The sequence below is a fragment of the Paramisgurnus dabryanus genome, chromosome 17 (assembly GCF_030506205.2).
Source record: "Paramisgurnus dabryanus chromosome 17, PD_genome_1.1, whole genome shotgun sequence".
NCBI classification, from domain to species: Eukaryota; Metazoa; Chordata; class Actinopteri; order Cypriniformes; family Cobitidae; genus Paramisgurnus; species Paramisgurnus dabryanus.
The window spans coordinates 3749654-3769657 of record NC_133353.1 but is presented as its reverse complement, the minus strand read 5'-3'; the positions used below and the strand labels follow the sequence as shown (position 1 = coordinate 3769657).

Sequence of the window (20004 nt, the reverse complement as noted above, 5' to 3'; positions counted from 1 at the left end):
ATGACCATGCGCTTTAATTGACAGTCAATTTTCTATTAGTCATTGTCAACATCGTCTGTTACAAAATATGACTAAAACAAAATTAATATATTGTTTTATAATTTACACTTCATATACTGCCACGCCACAACAAAGCACAATGGCGCAGATTTATTTGAACACCGAAGGCACGGTCCAGATTTTCTGAACTCATCTCGACAGATGAAATTTTTCAGGATGAAGTAAAATACTATAAATAATTCCAACTAGTAAGCCCTACTTTTTCCTATACATGAATATAGCACGACATTAAAGTGTCCACAAGATGACGCTAATGTTTTGTATACAGCCCGTGTGGCGTCAATATTGTGAATGAAACAACCTTGAGGATAGTACATTTCTATAGTAAATATAGTAAAATTCAAGCCGCACGAAATATAAATACTAAAGTATTAAATATTTATGACTATTTGCAGTGCAATATAACTAGATAAACAACTATGTGAAACTTATTTTGGATATTAAATATATAATTTGTAAAGCTTACAAATGTTTAAATCTTTTTAATGTAGATAATCTCTAATATTGGTTCTATCTATCTATCTATCTATCTATCTATCTATCTATCTATCTATCTATCTATCTATCTATCTATCTATCTATCTATCTATCTATCTATCTATCTATCTATCTATCCTGTAAAGGAGAAGCGCCATCTGATGGACGGTATTTACTACTGCAACGCGCCTCGTTGCAGTTCAAGAATTCAAGGGCGGAATCAAATGTATCCCCGTTTCCTTTTCGACACTTTGTAACCCACTTTCATCAGCGAGGCAAAGTTACTATGTAACTTTTTAAAGCAAAAACAAGCGTGTAAGTCTAAACTATTTACAACCAACAGATCATCGACGGACTAAACTTTTTAGCTACCGTGCCTCTCTTAAAACACTGTCAACAAAACTAAACCTTCGCTCCAATATCGTCGGGTTTGATGTGGAAACCTATTTCCCTAAAACTCCCTGATCCGTCGTCTCCTGTAGGACAGGCAACACGATCTCCTCCTAACTCTATTCTCTATTTTTGTGCTTCCTTGTGCTGCCAAGCCCCTGACGTAATGCTCCGTGTTAATTATTAGCATGTGGGAAGTGATGCCGAGACTCTCCTCTGCTGCTTAAACAAGAGCGACTGACTGCGGGGAGAAAAACCTCGTCATGATGGCAAAACACACTGACCCAGAGTGAAGGGACACCCGCTCCCCGTCCCGTCTTGTCCCGTCCTGCGATCAGCACCCATGCAACTGCGCCTTTAGGTGAGTTTACTTTGTATTATTTTTAGGAAAACCTAATTTGCAACCTAGTAGAGCCAGTTTTTGCCTACACTGTAACTTTGATACAAATTGCGTATGGGGGTTTATAAAAATGGAAACCAGAAAGTTTTGTATCAAAAGTTTTTCGCTTGTTTATAATTATTAAGAATTTGGAGTGTGGTTCCGTTTATGGGATAAGTTACCATCCGGACTGCTGACCCGGAGTGGGAAACACAAGATCTGGGAGTTATGAAAACTAAAATTGAACAGTGTGTAGACTAGGGAACACTCGTGCAGCAAGCAACACTTTTGGGAATGTTCTGGACAGCCTGGGATTCACTCCCAGTTATTATATGAGTAGTTCGGGCTACTAGTTAAATCCCGCCGCGTCACACAAACTGAAAGACAGCGGTTTCTTTTATTTATTTTTTTGTTATTATTTTTAAGATTTGTATTTACATTTGAGTTTTTTATTAAACGCATTTGTAGTTAAGTGCATGTCATTGGGGTCACATTTTAAAGATAGTAGTACAGCTGCAATAATGCGGAGTTCGCGGTTTATCGTCGATCAACGTAAGCTCGTGCTATTAACCGACGATCGATTCGTCACTCCACAGTATTAGTGAATAATACTGAGTGATGTTTTATTTTAACCTCTGGTTTTTGACGAGGGGAAAGTGGGTTCGTTGATTTTGTTTGGTTTAAACATCACGATATTTGCCATATCGTTATCGGGTGCCGTCTAAACTTGAAAGCTGAAGCAACAGGGATCCCATAGGCATGGGTTATGAAATCGTCCTATATATAAAGAGTCCTTTAGGGTGAAGTAGAAGCACACTTCTGAATTTGTTTCGTCTGAAGTACAGACTATGTATGTCGTCCTGTGTATAGTATGTGTGACTTCTTTGTGTATATGTTTCTTCTGAAGTCCGTTTTACTTTCACAGGTGGATGATAAAAGATGTTTTCTGTTGAAAATGCCATCTGGACAGACACTGCATGCTGGAGGAAAGCTGAGGAATAGTTTGTAAGCCCATAGGGATTCCCTACCACCAAGCCTAAGACCCAAGAACGAAGAACGAAGATGCGACACATCGGAACCCAATAGAGTAACATCTCAGATGGCTATTTTCATATAAACCTCAAAGTAAAAAGGGAAACTCGAGTGTTATTTTTGGATACATCTCCATGGTGAGACTCCTTTGAGCTGCAAGGAATCACAGGCGCTTAGGAAGGAATCCAGAGAGTCTTGGCCATCTTCCGTCTCTAGAAAACCCAGTCTTGGTGTCCCGTGCCACCCCACTAGATCATGATGTTTCGTGACCAAGTGGGAGTCCTCGCCGGCTGGTTTAAGGGGTGGAATGAATGCGAGCAGACGGTGGCGTTATTGTCGCTCCTCAAGCGCGTCAGTCGTACCCAAGCGCGCTTCCTGCAGCTCTGTTTGGAGCATTCCTTGGCCGACTGCACCGAGCTTCATGTTCTGGAAAGAGAAGCCAATAACCCAGGTCAGTACCGAGGTCCCTTCTCTTCGCTAGCACTGACACCATGGCAGCAGTTGGTTTCGGGCTATATACATAGGTGAAGAACAGGTGCACCAATACTGCTACTGCTTTCTTGGTTCATGGGTCGTTCTTCTTTTTCCTAAGTGTTGGCTGCACCCATAGGGGTGATGAGGGGTTGATGGCACTTTTGGATCTGTGTAGCTGGTCGGTTTATTTTGACCCCACCTGTACTTTAAAAGCATATCTCAGATTTCTGTGGTGAAGAACTCAATTTAAGGTAGGGCTTCAATCTGGTTTGTTGCATGAGGTGGGTGACTATAGAAACAAGTAGCTTGGTAACCAAATAAACCAAGAGTATGTATAGGATTTACTTATGCATGTGAGTAGACTAACAATGTGCTAACTTCTGACATCTCCATCTTATACATGAATTTAGGGTGACATGGGAAACCAATCAGGATTTATAGTAGGAAACATAAAATGACCAACTTTATCTTGCAGTAGTGTGTTTTGTATTTTATAACACAAGGGTATCAAACGGTGGGTCAGGACACACATGTGGGTCGCATTGTGGGCTAAGGTGGGTCATGTTAAGTCGCATGGACATTGTGGTGAATTGAAGTTTTAAGCTTTATAGGGGTTTGCTCCTAGTGCTGGTGTGCCTACTGAGATTAAAGCTGTGTGATGGGTACAACCCGTATCAGGATCTCTTGTGAAAATCTGGATGGTGCATTTCTGCTGTTGGACTCTTACTTGCTTTCTCCATGGCAATGAGTTACTATGTTGTTATTGCCAGGGTTTATTTGCATGTGCGTATTTGGTTGTCACCTTTGGAATGAATGCAGTGAAAATCATTGTGTGTATGTGTGTGTGTGTGTGTGTGTGTGTGTGTGTGTGTCTGTGCCTGCCTACCTGTGCTGTATTGACCTTAGGCAATGTGATTGTGCCTATGTCAGCTTACTATTACTCACCAGACAGAAGGATTCTTTGGTTAATCAGCATGTTTTCATTCATTCAGGCAGACGTCTGGTTTAGCTTCAGCCCTTATTAAGTATATCAAACAGAACGTACTTTAGGCAATATTTTTTGTGGGTTTTTATGTGAAGGTTGAGTTTCGACTTGTTTAGCTCAGCCAACTCTTAACCTACTGTACCTGATATTGATATTTACATAGTTTTCGAATCTTTTAACTCGGGCGTGGTTTTGTATTTGTAAGTGATGTGGGGAGTTGCCATCATTTTCTACTGTATTGTAAAAATGTAAATGTAAAAAGGCTAACAAATCTGTCATTCTATCTTTGAGATTTTTCTTTATTTACTGTAATATTACTATACAGAAATAAAAACGGTTCCTGTGGCTTAATTGGTCGAGCATTGCATATGTGTTTGAAATAGGGATGCACCGCTACAAAATTTCTGTGCCAATACTAGGGATGCTAAACAATTAATCGCGATTAATCGTTAGCAGAATAAAAGTTTTTGTTTACATCATATATGTGTGTGAACTGTGTATAATAAATTTGTATAAATAAATGTACACAAATGCATGTATATGTTTTAGAAATGTTTACATGTGTATATACATTTGTATATTTATGTATAATTTATATTATATATAAATATAAATACTTAATATATACATTTTCTTAAAATTATACATGAATGTGTTCATATTTATATACACATTAAATATATACATATTTATTATACACAGTTTACACACATATGTGATGTAAACGAAAACTTTTATTCTGCTAACGATTAATCGCGATTAATTGTTTAGCATCCCTAGCCAATACCGATATTTGATTACTAGAATGACAACTGCCAATAGTTTTGCTTTTTACTTCTTAGAAGTGCAGACTAGTGTACAAACTTCAGTTCTGCTGTCATTGACTAGGTTTACTTGTAGACCAATAATGTTATTATTTCCAATATAAAGAGTAAGAACTTAATCACAGTAAAATGTAGGGCTACTTGATTATAGGCAAAATCATAATCACGGTTATTTAAATAAAAAACATAACCGTGGTTATTTAACACGATTACTCTGTGAGTTTGAAAACATGCATTTATTTAACCTTTTTATTAAAGGTATAGTTCACCAAAATATGAAAATAATGTCATTAATGGCTCACTCTCATGCTGTTCCAAACTCGTAAGACCTCCGTTCATCTTCTGAATACAGTTTAAGATGTTTTAGATTTAGTCCGAGAGCTTGTTGACCCTTCATTGAAAATCTACGTATGGTATACTGTCCATGTTCAGATAGGTAATAAAAACATCATCAAAGTAGGCCATGGCTCAGTTAGAATGTGTTGAAGCATCGAAAATACATTTTGGTCCAAAAATAACAAAAATTACGACTTTATTTAGGATTGTCTTTTCTTTCGCGTCTGTTGTGAAGCGCATGCGCGAGACTAAAGTCACGTGACTGCAGTGACTCGGATGACGTGTTATCCTCAGACATATTTGCAAGGTTTTTTCAAACTTACAGTGTGCGTCTCCCTCACACTGTAAACGAAGCCCTGACGCCTAAAAAAAAAACTGCTGGGGCGCACCAGATAACACGTCAGCCGTGTCGTACGTCATCCGTGTCATTGCAGTCACATGACTTTAGTCTTGCGCATGCCATAACCTGGGGCAGGGCAATCAAAGGGGCGGGGCGTAAACATAATGGTGAAGATAATATTTTAATAAAAACACTCAAAACTTCATTTTGAAGAAACTATGACAGAAAAATAAACACATTGGCTTCACAGCATTACACGGTCGGCGGGTTGCCGCGGTGGACTTTATTTTTAAATAATGTATGGTAACATTACTGATGTCATATGTCAGTCTGTGTAGCTCAACACAACGCCCAGTCTTTACTACTAGGGCTGCAAGATGTGAGAAAAAAGTTGCAATGTGCGGTGACATTGTTTAATGTTGCGATGACAATGTGAGTTGCGATAAATATTTTATATTTTTTTCATGTTTTAGGGGCCATTCACACGTCGCGCCTAAAAACGCATGGAAAACACTAGACACGTAGGTTATTGTCACATGATATGCACGCTGCGCTTGTGTCATTCTGAAAAGTTAAAATGTTTTTTAAAAGCCTGGAAAAACGAGCGCATCGCAACGCGTGCGAGTCGCAACCGCGGCGCTTCCAGAGCGCACATACTGCGCGCCTACATTTAAAATAATAACTTGAGCGTGCAATAGACGCAATATGTGAATCACCACTTCCACAGTACATGTGTTTGCGGCTTCATCTCTCCTAAATCCAAAATAATTCCATGATATAGCTGAAGTGCTGTTCCTTTTCACCACAAGGTCTTTGTCTGACAACACATTTTCCTCACTCTTATCTCCTTTCTCCTCCATCGTTTTTGTTAACAGGCACAGCGTCGCAACTAACACCTCACAAATCAATCTGAGCGTGGGGGTTCCCCTGATTGGCCTAATAGCATGAACGCGCAAACCATCCGTGCACCCCAAACTTCCTACTTCCATACTATATAGTATGCAAAGAGTACGAGAAGTAGTGCTTTTCGCCTACTATATAGTATGGAAGTATGCGGTTTGGGACACAGGGCATGTCTTCAGGACTAAACGTGATAGGTCAAACGTTTATTACATGCGCTAACCGTTTTCCCTTCATTCATCACGTCAAGGCTGTCTGTTGCGATGTGTTCATCGCGTGAGTTCATATCGCGATGACGATGAATATTCGATGTATCGTTCAGCCCTATTTACTACCACAGGCGCTTGTAATGCTATCCAAACATCCAAATGCCGCCATAACCACAAAAAATAAATAAACCCACATGATCATCATTTTCATGATCGATTATCGATGCCACGTTCGAGTGCCCATCCCTACTACGAATTTGCGCTTAAAGGGATAGTTCACCCATCATTTACTTACTTTCATGTTGTTACAAAACTGTATAAATGTCTTTGTTCTAGGGCTGGGATAAACGATTATTTTTTTAACGATTAATCTAGCGATTATTTTTTCGATGCATCGATTAATCTAACGATTCATTTTGTCAGTCCGATTCGATTCGATTCTCGATTATCTCCCCATTAATTAACTAATAGCAAGTTATACATGTTGATTTACATATCTGAATGTAAACATTTCAATATATGTTTATTGCTCTTAAAATTTCAAAATAAAAAAAGACTATACAAGTGCAAAATAATGCATTCTTAGACAGAGGTAGCATTCAATAAAGCATTTGCAGTGCATACTGTGCAGTTAAGTAACCGTATAAAAATCTCAAGTTCAAATTACTTTATTTTACATGCATTTATGAGCAAAACCTCTTCAATGTGCCTTTTGATGGTCTGTGTTATTTTTATAACTAGATTTGTTTAATCCACATTGTTTTCGTACTGTTCTAGTCCATTTAATGACAGATATAAACTTAAGATAGACTTAAGATAGACTTATTATAGACTTAAGAAGCACATATATTATTAAATCTCTTTCTCTTAAGTTTGTTTAGATAGATTAGGACTCATTTACTGCTGGACAGAGAGTGAATGAAAGCGCAGTCTTCTGGCAACAGTGACATATTTCATTGCTTTCTGTTAAATTGCTCAAATGACTGTTTAAAACACACTTGGCATCACATTCATGATTTTATGGTAAAATGACACTTTTTCGCGTAAATCCACGAGCATTTAAACCATAAACAAAGCACTTTCACTTTAATTGAGCGTGAGCAGCGCAGCAGAACCACGCAGAAACGATTGCAGCACTGTTGCTACAGAGCCGCCCAAGTATTTGCAGCTGGCTCCGACCTCCGTTTATATCCGTTTCGAGCCGCGAGCTCGCGCTGCTCATGCGGCGGGGTGCATGCTTGTTAACATGGGCGCTGAAAAAACCACGCGCCGCGCGGCCGCAGGCACTGCTCACCCTTGCTGTGTGAAACCGGCGTGGACTGAAGCCACTCGCGTTGCTACTACTGCGCCGCCTTTTGGGTCTGACGAATCGACGCGCATATTTTGCGTCGACGTATTTTTTGCGTCGACGTCGTCGATTACGTCGACGCGTTGTCCCAGCTAGTGTTGGGCGATATGCCCCATTTTGAGATCGTCCTATCGTCAGCCTGTGAGATCGGCGATACACGATAGTATCGGGGGGCGGGGCAGTAGTTTACTCATTTATTTATTTGTTCATTTATGACAAGACTTGATTTGTGGAAAAAAGAACAAGAGCAACACCGTCATGAATGCATCTTTCTTAAAACTAATGCCATTAATCTGAGTGCGTCATTAAAGCCCAGACGCTCTTTGCGTGCCAGAGAGGGAGAACAGGACACGCGCTGGTTTTAACCCTCTGCGCGCTAACAACCTCTCTAGTGCAAGGAAATGTCAGAGATAGGGCTGCTCAATTATGGGAAAAATCATAATCCTGATTTTTAACACGATTACTTAATGACTGTAAAAACATGCACCTGCGCAGACACACGCAGCGCACATAAAAATAATTAAATGCATTTGTTTAGTGCTGTTGCAGAAGGTTACACGTGTCAAGCAGTGGTGCTCTCAGAGGTGCCTTTTTAAACACACTGGTCCAGCGGAACACAATCATATTTTAAACACGAGGGATGTATTGCTAAAACTCCTTGAAAAGCATATCATAAACAGGATTACTATCTGACTTCAAGTTCAGACAGAGCGCAGCTCTGTGCAGCGGGTTATATTTTAAACAAAAGGAATAGTTTGCCTCAGCTCGCATGAAACGCATTAAACCGCACAAATACATAAGGATTACTACTTCAGTTTATGTTTAGACTTCGGACAGATGCGAGAGCGGATTTAGGTGCTAGAACGAGTCCGAGACGCGCGCATTAAGTGCATCTGCGTGCAAGAAGGAACTCTCTCTCTACAAGCTCTCCGCGTAAAGTGAAGCACAAACCCTCATGCGAGGAAAAGCATGCAAAACTATGATGATGATGATAATAACAACCATTCGCCAACTATCGTCATGACTATCGCCATGAAAGCCTGCCATTGGCGATATGTCGGATGATCGTCGATACACGATACTATCGTCTATCGGCACAACACTAGTCCCAGCCCTACTTTGTTCTGATGAATACAAAGGAAGATATTTTGAGAAATGTTTGTAAGCAAACCATTCATGGACCCCATTTACTTACAAAGTATACTTTTTCCTACTATGGAAGTAAATGGGGTCCACGAATGGTTTGGTTATATACATTTGTCAATATATTTTCCTTTGTGTTCATTGGAACAAAGAAATGTATGTGGGTTTGTAACAAAATGAGGGTGAGCAAATGATGACAGAATTTTCATTTTTGGGTGAACTATCCCTTTAAGGTGTGTGACATTAAATGGGAATAATTGTTTTTATCTACAGTACTGATACAGATTATAGGCCTAGTTTGTACCTAGAAAACACCTTTTAATAAAAATACCTCCTTGGAAATGTTTTGGATAAAATCGTCTGCCATATGCATTGATGTGAAGTAAATATGGTATAAAGGTGTTATATACCAAGGGTTGTGAACTTGTTTAGGGAATGTTTCAGAATGAACAGGGACTGAAAATATATTTTGGAAGAAGTCCTCACATCTATTCTCCGAAATTAAAGAGAGCTTTTATTCTACAAGCCAGTAAATAACCACATTAAGACATCGCTGCTTGTTAAAGCGGCTTATACAGAGTTAACTCACAGCTGGAAGTTGAGTGGAAAGATGCAACTGTTTGGAAAGAACTGCTCCAATGACAGCAATCCTCAATGACCTACTTATTTCTCTCTGTGAAGGAGCTGCCTTGTTCCCCTGACCCAAATGATGCAACTTATTTGATCTAAGTATCGCACACTGTAACGAAATCGGTATGTATTTTTTGCATTTTAGTAGATGGAGATTCGTTTTTTATTTGTGCATTGCTTCATACACTAAAACCAATAATGCCATATAATTATATAAATACAAAATAATTAAATTACATTAGTCTATCAGTGCGGTGGTTTACAGTAATTAGTCTTGTGTTTTTGGCAATTAAGTGAATCTAATGCACAATTTCATACAGCCAACGTATATTTTGTTGTTGGTGTTGTAAATTTTTCGACCGTTTCACCTAGTGTGGACAGTAAGATAAAGTGTAAAGTGTGTGTTTTTGAGAAAGAGAGAGAAGGTTGGTGTTTAACCCTTGGTCCTTTTCCACTCATCCACCTCACAGCCCAAAGGCAGAGTCGGGTTGGGACAGGAGGGGCACTGTTGTTATGAATGACTGACTTCATACCGCTATATGTGTGTGGCGGCCAAGCTCATGGAGAAAGTTCTCTGGAGTTGGTTTTTCCAACATGGTGGCCTCTCTTTGAGATACAGTGTAATATTCCTTCAGAAATGTATTTCAACTAAACTGCCCTGCTACTACCAATAGCACTAAACAACATACTCACTTCATTTTTAATAGGTAATGAGATACATTTTTATCTTAGCATATCTTTTATGCACAACACATTTAATGTTAAACCAGCTAAGCTATATAACGAAACTGTTGCTGAGTTGCAATATAAGCTATATATGAATGTAAAATCATAAACTTTCATAGTAACTTTCACACACACACTTTCTTTATAGTGACCACTGTCTCTCTCTCCTCATCTCTGAGTCTGTATCTGTTGCCTTTTGCCGAACATCACCGGACTATTTGAGAAAGCAGGTGCCTGTTTGGGTGCTGGACTGTTACATTACACCCACGCTTCAGCAAAATGTTTATTTAACACTCTGGGGTCGACGGTGGCGCGGGCGCCGCAAACTCTTTATATTTCAATCACTCCGCAAAGAGACTTAAATTACTCTGCTGATTTTTGACATACAGATATGATTTATACATCATTTCAAACGTTAAAGTGTCTAGTTTTTTTCTGTCCACTCCCAATAAAAACAGAATGTTGTGCTTTTCGCAAAATTAAGAAAATAAACATGATGCACGTTCTGTTCTCTCTCCCTCAGTGAAGTCCTTTCAGAAACGCGTCAGAAAAATAAACTGTAACTTAACGAATACTTGGTGTAGAAACAAAAGATAAATGTCTACATAATGCTTGGAATGTCTCCTTTTAAATGATATAAGTGAAATTGAAAACAGATATTGTCATTCGGTGTAAACTGTATGAGAAGGAGGAGAAGTACCGTATTTCGCCAGTTACCTCATTATCTGTAATGAGATCGGATCGCCACACCCCCGCGCCATTGAAGTGAATGAGCAGAAACATCCATATGCATGACTCGTGCCTCCTGCAGTCAATGGATCATACGCAATCCACAATCCAGTCTCTCCATTCCTTGTTGTTCCATCCGATTGCACCAAACATGACATAAATCCTTATTTCCTTGCGTATGTGTGTCAGTATCTCCAGACGCGAGTGTTTTCTTTGTTCTTCCGTCAAACAGTTCACGCGATTGGAACGCACATACACAAACAAGCGAGTCAGAAAACTCGACGCGCTTTTTGGTATTCTTATATAATGCGCGATTCCAAACAGTACAATCCTTATTTAGTTGCGTCTAAGCGCATATGTCCGCACAGCAAGTTTATTAAACACAGGATCACTCGCGTGTGCACACATTCACTGCTTTCATGATCAACACGTGAGGTAATGGCGGCGGTTGTAAACAAACATTGATACGTTTACCACGCGTGTCCCTTGTTGTGTTTCTACTATAATGATTACAAATACACAAATAAGAGTCCAGACAACGATAGGCAGTTGTTCTTTTGAGCTTTTTACTGCACAAAAGTAAACCTCTCGCTGGCCAACCAAACACTAACCCTGGGTTGAAGTGTGTTCATGTTAAGATGGCCAAACAGTATCTTTACCATGATTAAGCTACTATGGTTTTTAAAAGGTAACTTATACTTGTGAAATTAATAGAAAATATTTCAATAGAAATATATATAAATATATATAATGTGTGTGTGTGTGTGTATTTACATTATATTGAAAAGTAAACCTTATCATGGTTTTACTACAGAGAAAGTTATTCCTGTTGAACATCCACACAAGGCTCATTAGTAGGGATGGGTATCGTTAAGGTTTTAACGGTATTACTACTCTTACCGGTACTGCTTAACGGTCCGGTGCTTTAACGGTATTCTTATCGGTACTTTGGCCAATGTTAACATTTGATCACGCACCTATGTTCACATGATTAAGTTAATTATGTGTCTGCATTTCATTATTACAAATTAATTTCTGGATATCATTTCTAAATATTATACATATATTTATTAATGCACCAGCGTGAAAGCTGCAGAAAAAATACTCTAAATAGGATATTTAGTCTAAATAAATGTTAACATGCTGATTTTTCTTCATTTGGGATTTTAAAAAGAAGTAGAAAATATATTCTCCCAAAAGAAATCAACAGAATTTCAACGTAAGGTAAGCAAACCAATTAGGGAGATTGTACATTTATTTTAAATGACGTGAACAATGTTGATTCAACATGATTTTAGCATACATGCCTGACGTTGATGCGGCAACCACCAGAGATGATGGTTGAATTTTGCAGGCTGCGACCTTCTAAGGACGTATTTTAAGAACGATTGCGTCACAGCAGCGCGACTTGAGGCTGTGACTTGTGTTAATATTATTCTGTTTATGTTGCGTATTTCTAAGGTTGATTAATTTTATATACTGTTGAATAGTTTAATCTACATCAACGTGTCATATTTTCTAAAATAAATGAATATTTTTCTGATTCCATATTTATTTAAATAAGTCAGAAACGTCTCCGCTGTGTCCTGCTGACAGGCGCGGTGGGCGCGTGCAACAGGTGACGCAAATTATAGGTCCTCCGAGGGTTAGACTGTCTCATTTCAGTTCTCTTCGCGGACTTCTGAGGCTGCCACCTTGAAAGACAGAGTGCTCCCCTTTTAAGGTTGTATGCTTAGAAGGTCGCAGCCCTTGAATTGGGACACAGCTTCTTTCTGCACGTAATACACTTTTGAAAGATGCTTTGACAGATTGCTTGTGTTTCCGCCCTTGCATGCAAACATCTTGTTGCACTTACCTGTATGACAACGAGCGTTGTCTGCATCAACTCTAGTGAAGTATAACCACACTTTTGAATGTTTTGCTCTATCCGCCATCGTCACTCTTTGTATTAAGCGGTAGTTTTCGTGCTGTTATGCGTGTGCGTGCGCCGCGCTCGTTGTTGTGTTGTGTTTGACAGACAGCCAGCCTCCGCGGCGCGCATGAGAGATCTCGCAGGTCTCACAGACAAACGTCTTAATCGCAAATTAGAAATGTTTGGTGAGATAAAATGTGCACGAAAACATTATTAAGCAAGAATACATAGTACATTTATTTTTATTTTTTTCTCCAGGACCGATAGCAGAACCGATAGCGTCAGATCTTACTGATACTACGGTCTTTCATAATTTAGCCCCGGGGCCAGTTTAATACCGGGTTTCGGTACCCATCCCTACTCATTAGTGGCTCATTATTCAACTCTTTTGTCTCTCAGCTGTCAATCACTGATTATTCAGGAGCTTTCCTGCCTCCATGCATACAGCCTTTCCCAAGCAAAAGTGTCTTAGAAATTGTAAATCAATATCTTGCTTTATGTGATTGAGTAGGCCATATGATTTTCACATCATTTTGAAGAAAAAACTCTAGACTACTAGATCCAGTTTGGAAAGTCTTGGGAAAACATGTTTAGAATGAGTTTTGTGGAGTTATATCAGTGACTTAAAAATTTTGCTTTTTCAAAAACCACGCATAAACATTTTTCTCTCAAAAATACAAACATGTACATACATGGTGATTATATGATATTGTAGCCCAGTTTGTGATGAACACAGTGTTATGAGACTTTTGCCATTATTGTGTTTTTAAGCAACTGAAAAAAGCACAAATGTCAGTGCATGTCAAAACTTCCCAAGGGCCCTAAAAACCCCTTAGACCCCAGAGGGTTAAGTTTTATGTACTCAAGCGCAACCCCGGGGATACAGTGGCGCCCCCAAGGGGGGGCCAGGGGGGGCCGCGGCCCCCCCCATAAAAGTCACTGGCCCCCCCAGTGGCCCCCCCAAACAGAATGAGATTTAAAAAAAAAAATTTTTTTTTTTGAGATTTTTATATTTAAATAATAGTAGTAATATGTATTCATTAAAATGTACACTAAAAGCACTATGTAAAAAAATAATATGCATTTGTATAATGTGTTAAATAGAATATGATCTTAACCCCTCCCCTCACCTTTACCCGCAAAGCCGTGAGTACGCGCAGCCGCACTGCCATCCATGTGACGTACACGTGACGTCCTGTTCGCTCCTGTTCAGCCATTGGATGCATTACAGAAGAAACTCACAAACTAGTAAGTAAAACTCAGTTAATTATAGGTTATATAAAGCATATTGTTCCAAGCTTAATCACTGTCAGGGTTTAAATTGGGCTGTGGCACCAGAGACGTCATGCCCATTCAAACTGACCCTCCGTTTTTGAGCCAACTGGATTTTGCATGCAACCTCAAATTCACAGAAGCATCCATTAATCTGTTACTAGTCTTTTAATCTGTTTAATATGCGCAATATAATAAATTCTGTGCTGCATCCTTGTCACTTTTCGGAGATTTTCGCCGTTTTGATCATGTTAAATTTCTTTGTTCTGGCGTCATCAGCGTCTGAGAGCGCTCATGAGCTTTGCTGTTGCCTTTGGCTTTCTGAGGAATTAAAACGTCTAAGAAACACTCACAACATTTCCAAACCCCAGGACGGTAATGTGCAGTTAACCTCCTCTGTGTAGAAAATGTATAGTTTAAAATGTGACCGTCTCGACGTTATATTAGTAGAGATTTCTAGATTCATCTTCTTGGTGCAACGGCAAAGTTCGCCAGAGTTCACGGGCACGGGGGCGCGGAATCACACATGCTCACATACGAGGTAACATTTAATGCAAAAGTCCGTTCCTCTAATAATTTTATCTAAACATATTTTTTTAAATCGTTATTGAACATTAAAACCAATCACGTGGCTAAAGCTTATGTCATTTTCGTTGTTTATATACTTTATGGATTTAAAATTACATTAATTTCATAGGATAATGCAGTTGTTTTGCAAAATGCATTAATGACACAATTAAAGTCATTAAACAAAACGTAAATAAATAAAACATGCCGTTTCAGATGTAAATATGATGCCAATATGTCATTATTCCGATTGAATAGTATTTCATATAAAAGTTAGTCAACACATTTATTTTGGAGGTTTTTGCATGAAAGCATGGGGCGCTCAGATTGTTAGAAATGTAAGTGCCATGGAAAAGACTGAAGAATCTATAATATTTCGTTTGATGTCTGTGTATGCACAAATTTCTGTGAGCTGTGCGCACTGTGCCCCCTTAAAAAAAAATGGTGCATGACGCCCCTGCCCGGCACATAGGCTGAAGGTCTCGCTCTACTCTTGCCAGTGTACCTGCTGCGCTTGTGCGTGTGCACTCGCTGCCTGCGGTGCCGCGAAGGGAATAATGTGTTTCCATTCATTATTGGGCATACTCACCAAACGCAAGTTCAACGATTTGCGCGAGTAGCTTACATACAAAGTCAATGCAAAGACGCAATCAGACAGACGCGTCCTTGCAAGGGGGGATGCGAATGACGCGAATTGGGCTGCGCAATTGCTGAAAACACGCGCTTTTCCCTTCAAACGCGTCTTTGTGTGTGTGTGTGTGTGTGTGTGTGTGTGTGTGTGTGTGTGTGTGTGTGTGTGTGTGTGTGTGTGAGAGAGAGAGAGAGAGAGAGAGAGAGAGAGAGAGAGAGAGAGAGAGAGAGAGAGAGAGAGAGAGAGAGAGAGAGAGAGAGAGAGAGAGAGAGAGAGAGAGAGAGAGAGAGAGAGAGGTAAGATTGGTGCCCACGTCGAGAAAACTTAAGACTAGAGACGTGTTAAGGACTAAAGTATGTCACTCATTTAATTAGAGTATGTTAACTGGATAACACTGGATATAACTCATTGTATAGTTTAATAAAATAATGTATTTTAAATACACAATTCAAACGGTGATCGGTTGATACTCATCTTTGATAGATTAATACTATTCCACCATCTGATCTTTAAATTATTTGCATTTTTATTTGTCTCTAGTAAATCATATACTAGTAATAAATAAGAATAACTATAGTCCAAGTAGCATTAAAAGCAAAGGGAAAACTGTTGACCATTTTCAGGCATAATACATTTTTTAATTGTGCCACCCTAAGATTTGTGCTGGCCCCTTTGTGCCCCCCCATGAAAACAATCCTGGGGGCGCCACTGCGGGGATAGCCATTAGGGACCTGCCAAAAAAGTTTATTTTGCACTGCTTTTTATCCTTTTTCTGATGGCCATATCTAAAAGCATTAGATGAATCATGAATCCTCTTTGTTGGCTTGACCATTTAAAAAACAGCACTCTGGCTTGCCAATGGTGACGTTTCACTCAGGGTTTCCCTTGCTGTTTCACCAGTTATCCACCACCAACTTGGTTTCCTTGCTAACATTTGCAGCAGTTTTCTGAGATGTTTAGGAACAGTGCTTGTTGCTTTGTATTTATCGCACATATTTTTTTAGAGTTTATTATAGTACTTTTCTTTTAATCGCTTGGTCTCGTGCACACGTCAGCACAGCTTTTAAAGTATAGATGGTTTTGCAGTAACAAGATAAACAAACGACTTTCGTGGAACAAACGTAACTTTCGATAAACTTCCGCAAAGAATCAATAAAAACAACAGAGTCCTTTTTTCGAGTTTATTTGTGATAACAAGCAAAGTAAACAAGAAGTAGATTACCTTAGTTAAATCATAGCTAAAGTGTATAAAAACTACACTGTGCTAACGTTACTGTGTAAAATTAATGTATACAATGTCAGGGTTTCCTGCAGAAAATTTGTTGGTTAAGGTGGTAGGGTTGGGCGGGTGGGCGGGGCTGAGGGCGTGGCAATCAAATGGGCGGGGCGTATGCGTCATGATGAAAATTTAAATATTTTAATAAAATAAATTAATAAAATATTTCTTTTTAAAACACTCAAATAAAACTTGATTTTGAAACTATGACAAAAAAATGAACACATACTAGATTATTAATGAATTAAATGTTTTTACCTCTAACAGGAATAGCTGCGTGATGAAGTGAAACTAAAGGGTTAATAAACACAAACTAAAGCAGATGTTGTAGAACGTCTGGCGAACGATGATAGATAGCGCAAAAATTGTAAAAACTGATTATTTCCCACTATTAATTACATTATCTTAAAGGAGTGTTACTACTTTAGCATGTAAATAATGCACATAAATAAAGTGAGCAAGAGCGCTCAACAATTATATCTAATCAACAGGCACGTGAAACCCTAGAAGGTTGCTCAAACAACAAAATCACCAGCTAACTTACTTTAAAATTGCAAGAACTGTAGACTTATACAATAACACGCTTAAATAAACCCAAAACATAAGTCCACTTACAGTTCTCACGGATATGGCTATCCTCCAAACATGACGGAGCATGTCTTATCTCATTTCGGCCGTCTGGTGCGCTTGCACGCTCGCAGTGTGTAGTGTCTGCGCAATTCTATGAGATGTTTTATCAACTGGCTTATCCTCCAGACAGTGATGGTCCGGACCACGTCTTTCTCATTTCGGCCATGTGGCGTGTGTCCCCGCTCGCTGTTTGATGCTCGTACGCGCTATTCTCCGAGATGCACTTGACGGCCTTTTTTCTTTTTTTTGGAAGATCTAGTTAAGGCGGTAGGGTTTCCAAGCTTAGGCGGACCGCCTTAACTGAAATATGCTGCGGGAAACCCTGAATGTTTACTACAGATCAGCTGCCAAATAGCAATTTTATTGCTTTGACATGTAATTCTCATACATTTTTTTGTTTATGAAATAATTTTCACACATTGTTGTATTTATTTAAATTAAATATTTTGCAAGGTTTATCTGGCAGTAAATATTAGTACACGTAACACATATTTAAAAGTAATCTGATACTGTCTCGTTTATTCAGGTGTGCAGCTCCCCCTTGTGTTTTTAGAGAGATGTGCAATCATTGCGGTGATCTGCAATCATTATGGGGAAAGTACATCATGGGGAAGAAAATGCTTCTTAGCTTTCTATTCTTGGAAGCATGTTATTTATAGTAATTTTTTATATATATTTTCTTGCGAATGCGCTGTTGTTGTACACGTTCAGTTTGTGCGGTCTCAAAAAGTGAACTGCACGCGGACGGGTTGTGTGGACGACCGCGGACCCTCCTGATGACGATAATTACTTCATGCGGACGGCCCGAGTATACCTTGGGAGTAGGGGTGTAACTATTAACTGTGCAAATGCACGTTTTATAATTGAATGAATTTGAATGAATTACTGTGAAATCCCGGCACATCCGAACGCCAGGGGGTGCTCCCATGCAGAAACTCTCTTTGTGCTACAGAAGAAGTAGCATTACAAACGCTATTTCTGGAAATGTCAATAGGAATATTTTTACGCTGTTCTTCAAATTGTTTCAGGTATTTTCATGATAATAAAGAATATTTTGAATGATTTTTATTTAACAAGTGTTGCTTTTTTAAATGCACATTATAAATGACTTATAATGATTTTAGATTGATAAGGACTTCGTACTGACCAAATGTCGTAGTACACGCACAAGTTGTGCATGAAACAAAGAATCACAGTCTTGCGATTCAGAATCGATTTCAGACAAACATTTTTAATCGGACACGCGATTGAATCGTTACATCCCTACTTGGGAGTTTCAGTATCTCTTCACCAAAGTTTGCACTTTTTAGGTCCCTCCCAGTCTTCAGACCTGCAGACCCTCTTCTTCTTGTTCAGCAGGTATTTTAGGCTCTTGTGATTTATGGCTTGTTGTGGGTAAGCCGTTTATGATCACATTAGCCAAAAGCAGCGTTATTTCTGTATTTATCTTATCTTGAAAAGGCCTTTGGCTGTTGTAGTTTTTGTGTAACATTCTTTCAAACATTATTCTGATAGAGAGAATAGATTTAGAGAACATTTCCTGCATTAGTCTTTATCAATCCCTAATTACTTTACGGTAAGCCCATGTAATGGTTTCATGAAACGCAGTTGTCAGTATTGATCGTCGCACTTAATCAGAACCATCAGTCTCCTTGTGTCCTAAAATAATGTAATGCATTCACATCATGATTCATGACACAACCATTAATTTATAATCAATATAAATATATCAATATAAATACCCTAGATCAATTACATTTTATCTTGTTCCTCATTCTGGGTTACCTAAAAGTATTAAATATTCATAAATCTCTATGATCCATCCATCAGCTGATGTTGCTATTATATAGCAAGTGCTATTGTATGACCTTCACTATGTTAGCCAAATGGCAAAATATTATATGGTTCAATTGCATGCAAAACATCAGAATGCACACTGCAAAACTTTTAAGAGATGAAAGCACAGCCTAGTATGGTCAGTATTGGCTTTACCCTATGACACAGACTTAGGGTGTTGAAACCCTGGCACTGGTTTTAAGCTTGCTAAGGTGTCTCAGAAAAATGCTGAGCTTAGATGACATCAGCACTTGAGTCGCTCTTTGTAACAACTTATACATCACCTTTTCTGTTCCTTGTCTTTAATGAAAGGCAAAAAATGCTTATCTCAGCATAAAGGAATGAAAAACATGCAGGTACTTGAAAGGCATACGATGCATCATCTTTACTGAGTAGCACAAGTTTCCTTTGTCTGTCTGCTGTTAAAATTCTTACGTTCAGTTTTACTAGTACCTTTTTTAGACATTAATAACTTATTATCATATCCTATAATGAATATTATCCGTCCTAATATTGTTTCTCAGAGGTTGCTTCTTATGGCTCTGGAGATTAAATAGATTTCTCATTTGAAGTATTAGCTTTGTCTTTGAAAAACTGCTTAGGACAAATAGAAAAAACACACATATTGACATGCAGTAGGTAGTAGGTAGTAAATAGGTAGTAAAGGAACTAAAGAAAATAGGAAATTAATGACCAGTTTTCTATGAATGAGGAGAGGGGGTTCGACTAGTGAAGGGGCCCAGACATTTCCTTAAAAAGGTTTCTTCATTGGAATAGTAAGAGCATAGAGCTATAGTGTTAATGTTATAGCTCCAATAATTTAATTCTTAAAGGGGCCATGGCATGAAAATCTGACTTTTCCATGTGTAAGTGCTATGATTGGGTCCCCAGTGCTTCT

General features: G+C 38.8%; 1 protein-coding gene across 4 annotated transcripts in view; it reads left to right on the top strand.

The window, feature by feature from the left end:
• Nucleotides 1–685: 685 nt before the first annotated feature.
• Nucleotides 686–20004, top strand: part of samd4a (sterile alpha motif domain containing 4A) — a 65962-nt gene continuing 46643 nt past the window's right edge. Inside the window, exons 1-2 of one of the 4 annotated variants that reach the window (XM_065244711.2) lie at nt 686–1288; nt 2232–2789. In XM_065244711.2, coding sequence (XP_065100783.2) covers nt 2594–2789 — 196 coding nt within the window. In that variant the 5' untranslated portion in view covers nt 686–1288; nt 2232–2593. The remainder of the gene's footprint in view (nt 1289–2231; nt 2790–20004) is intronic. The other 3 variants (XM_065244710.2, XM_065244713.2, XM_065244712.2) reach the window with 3 other exon arrangements.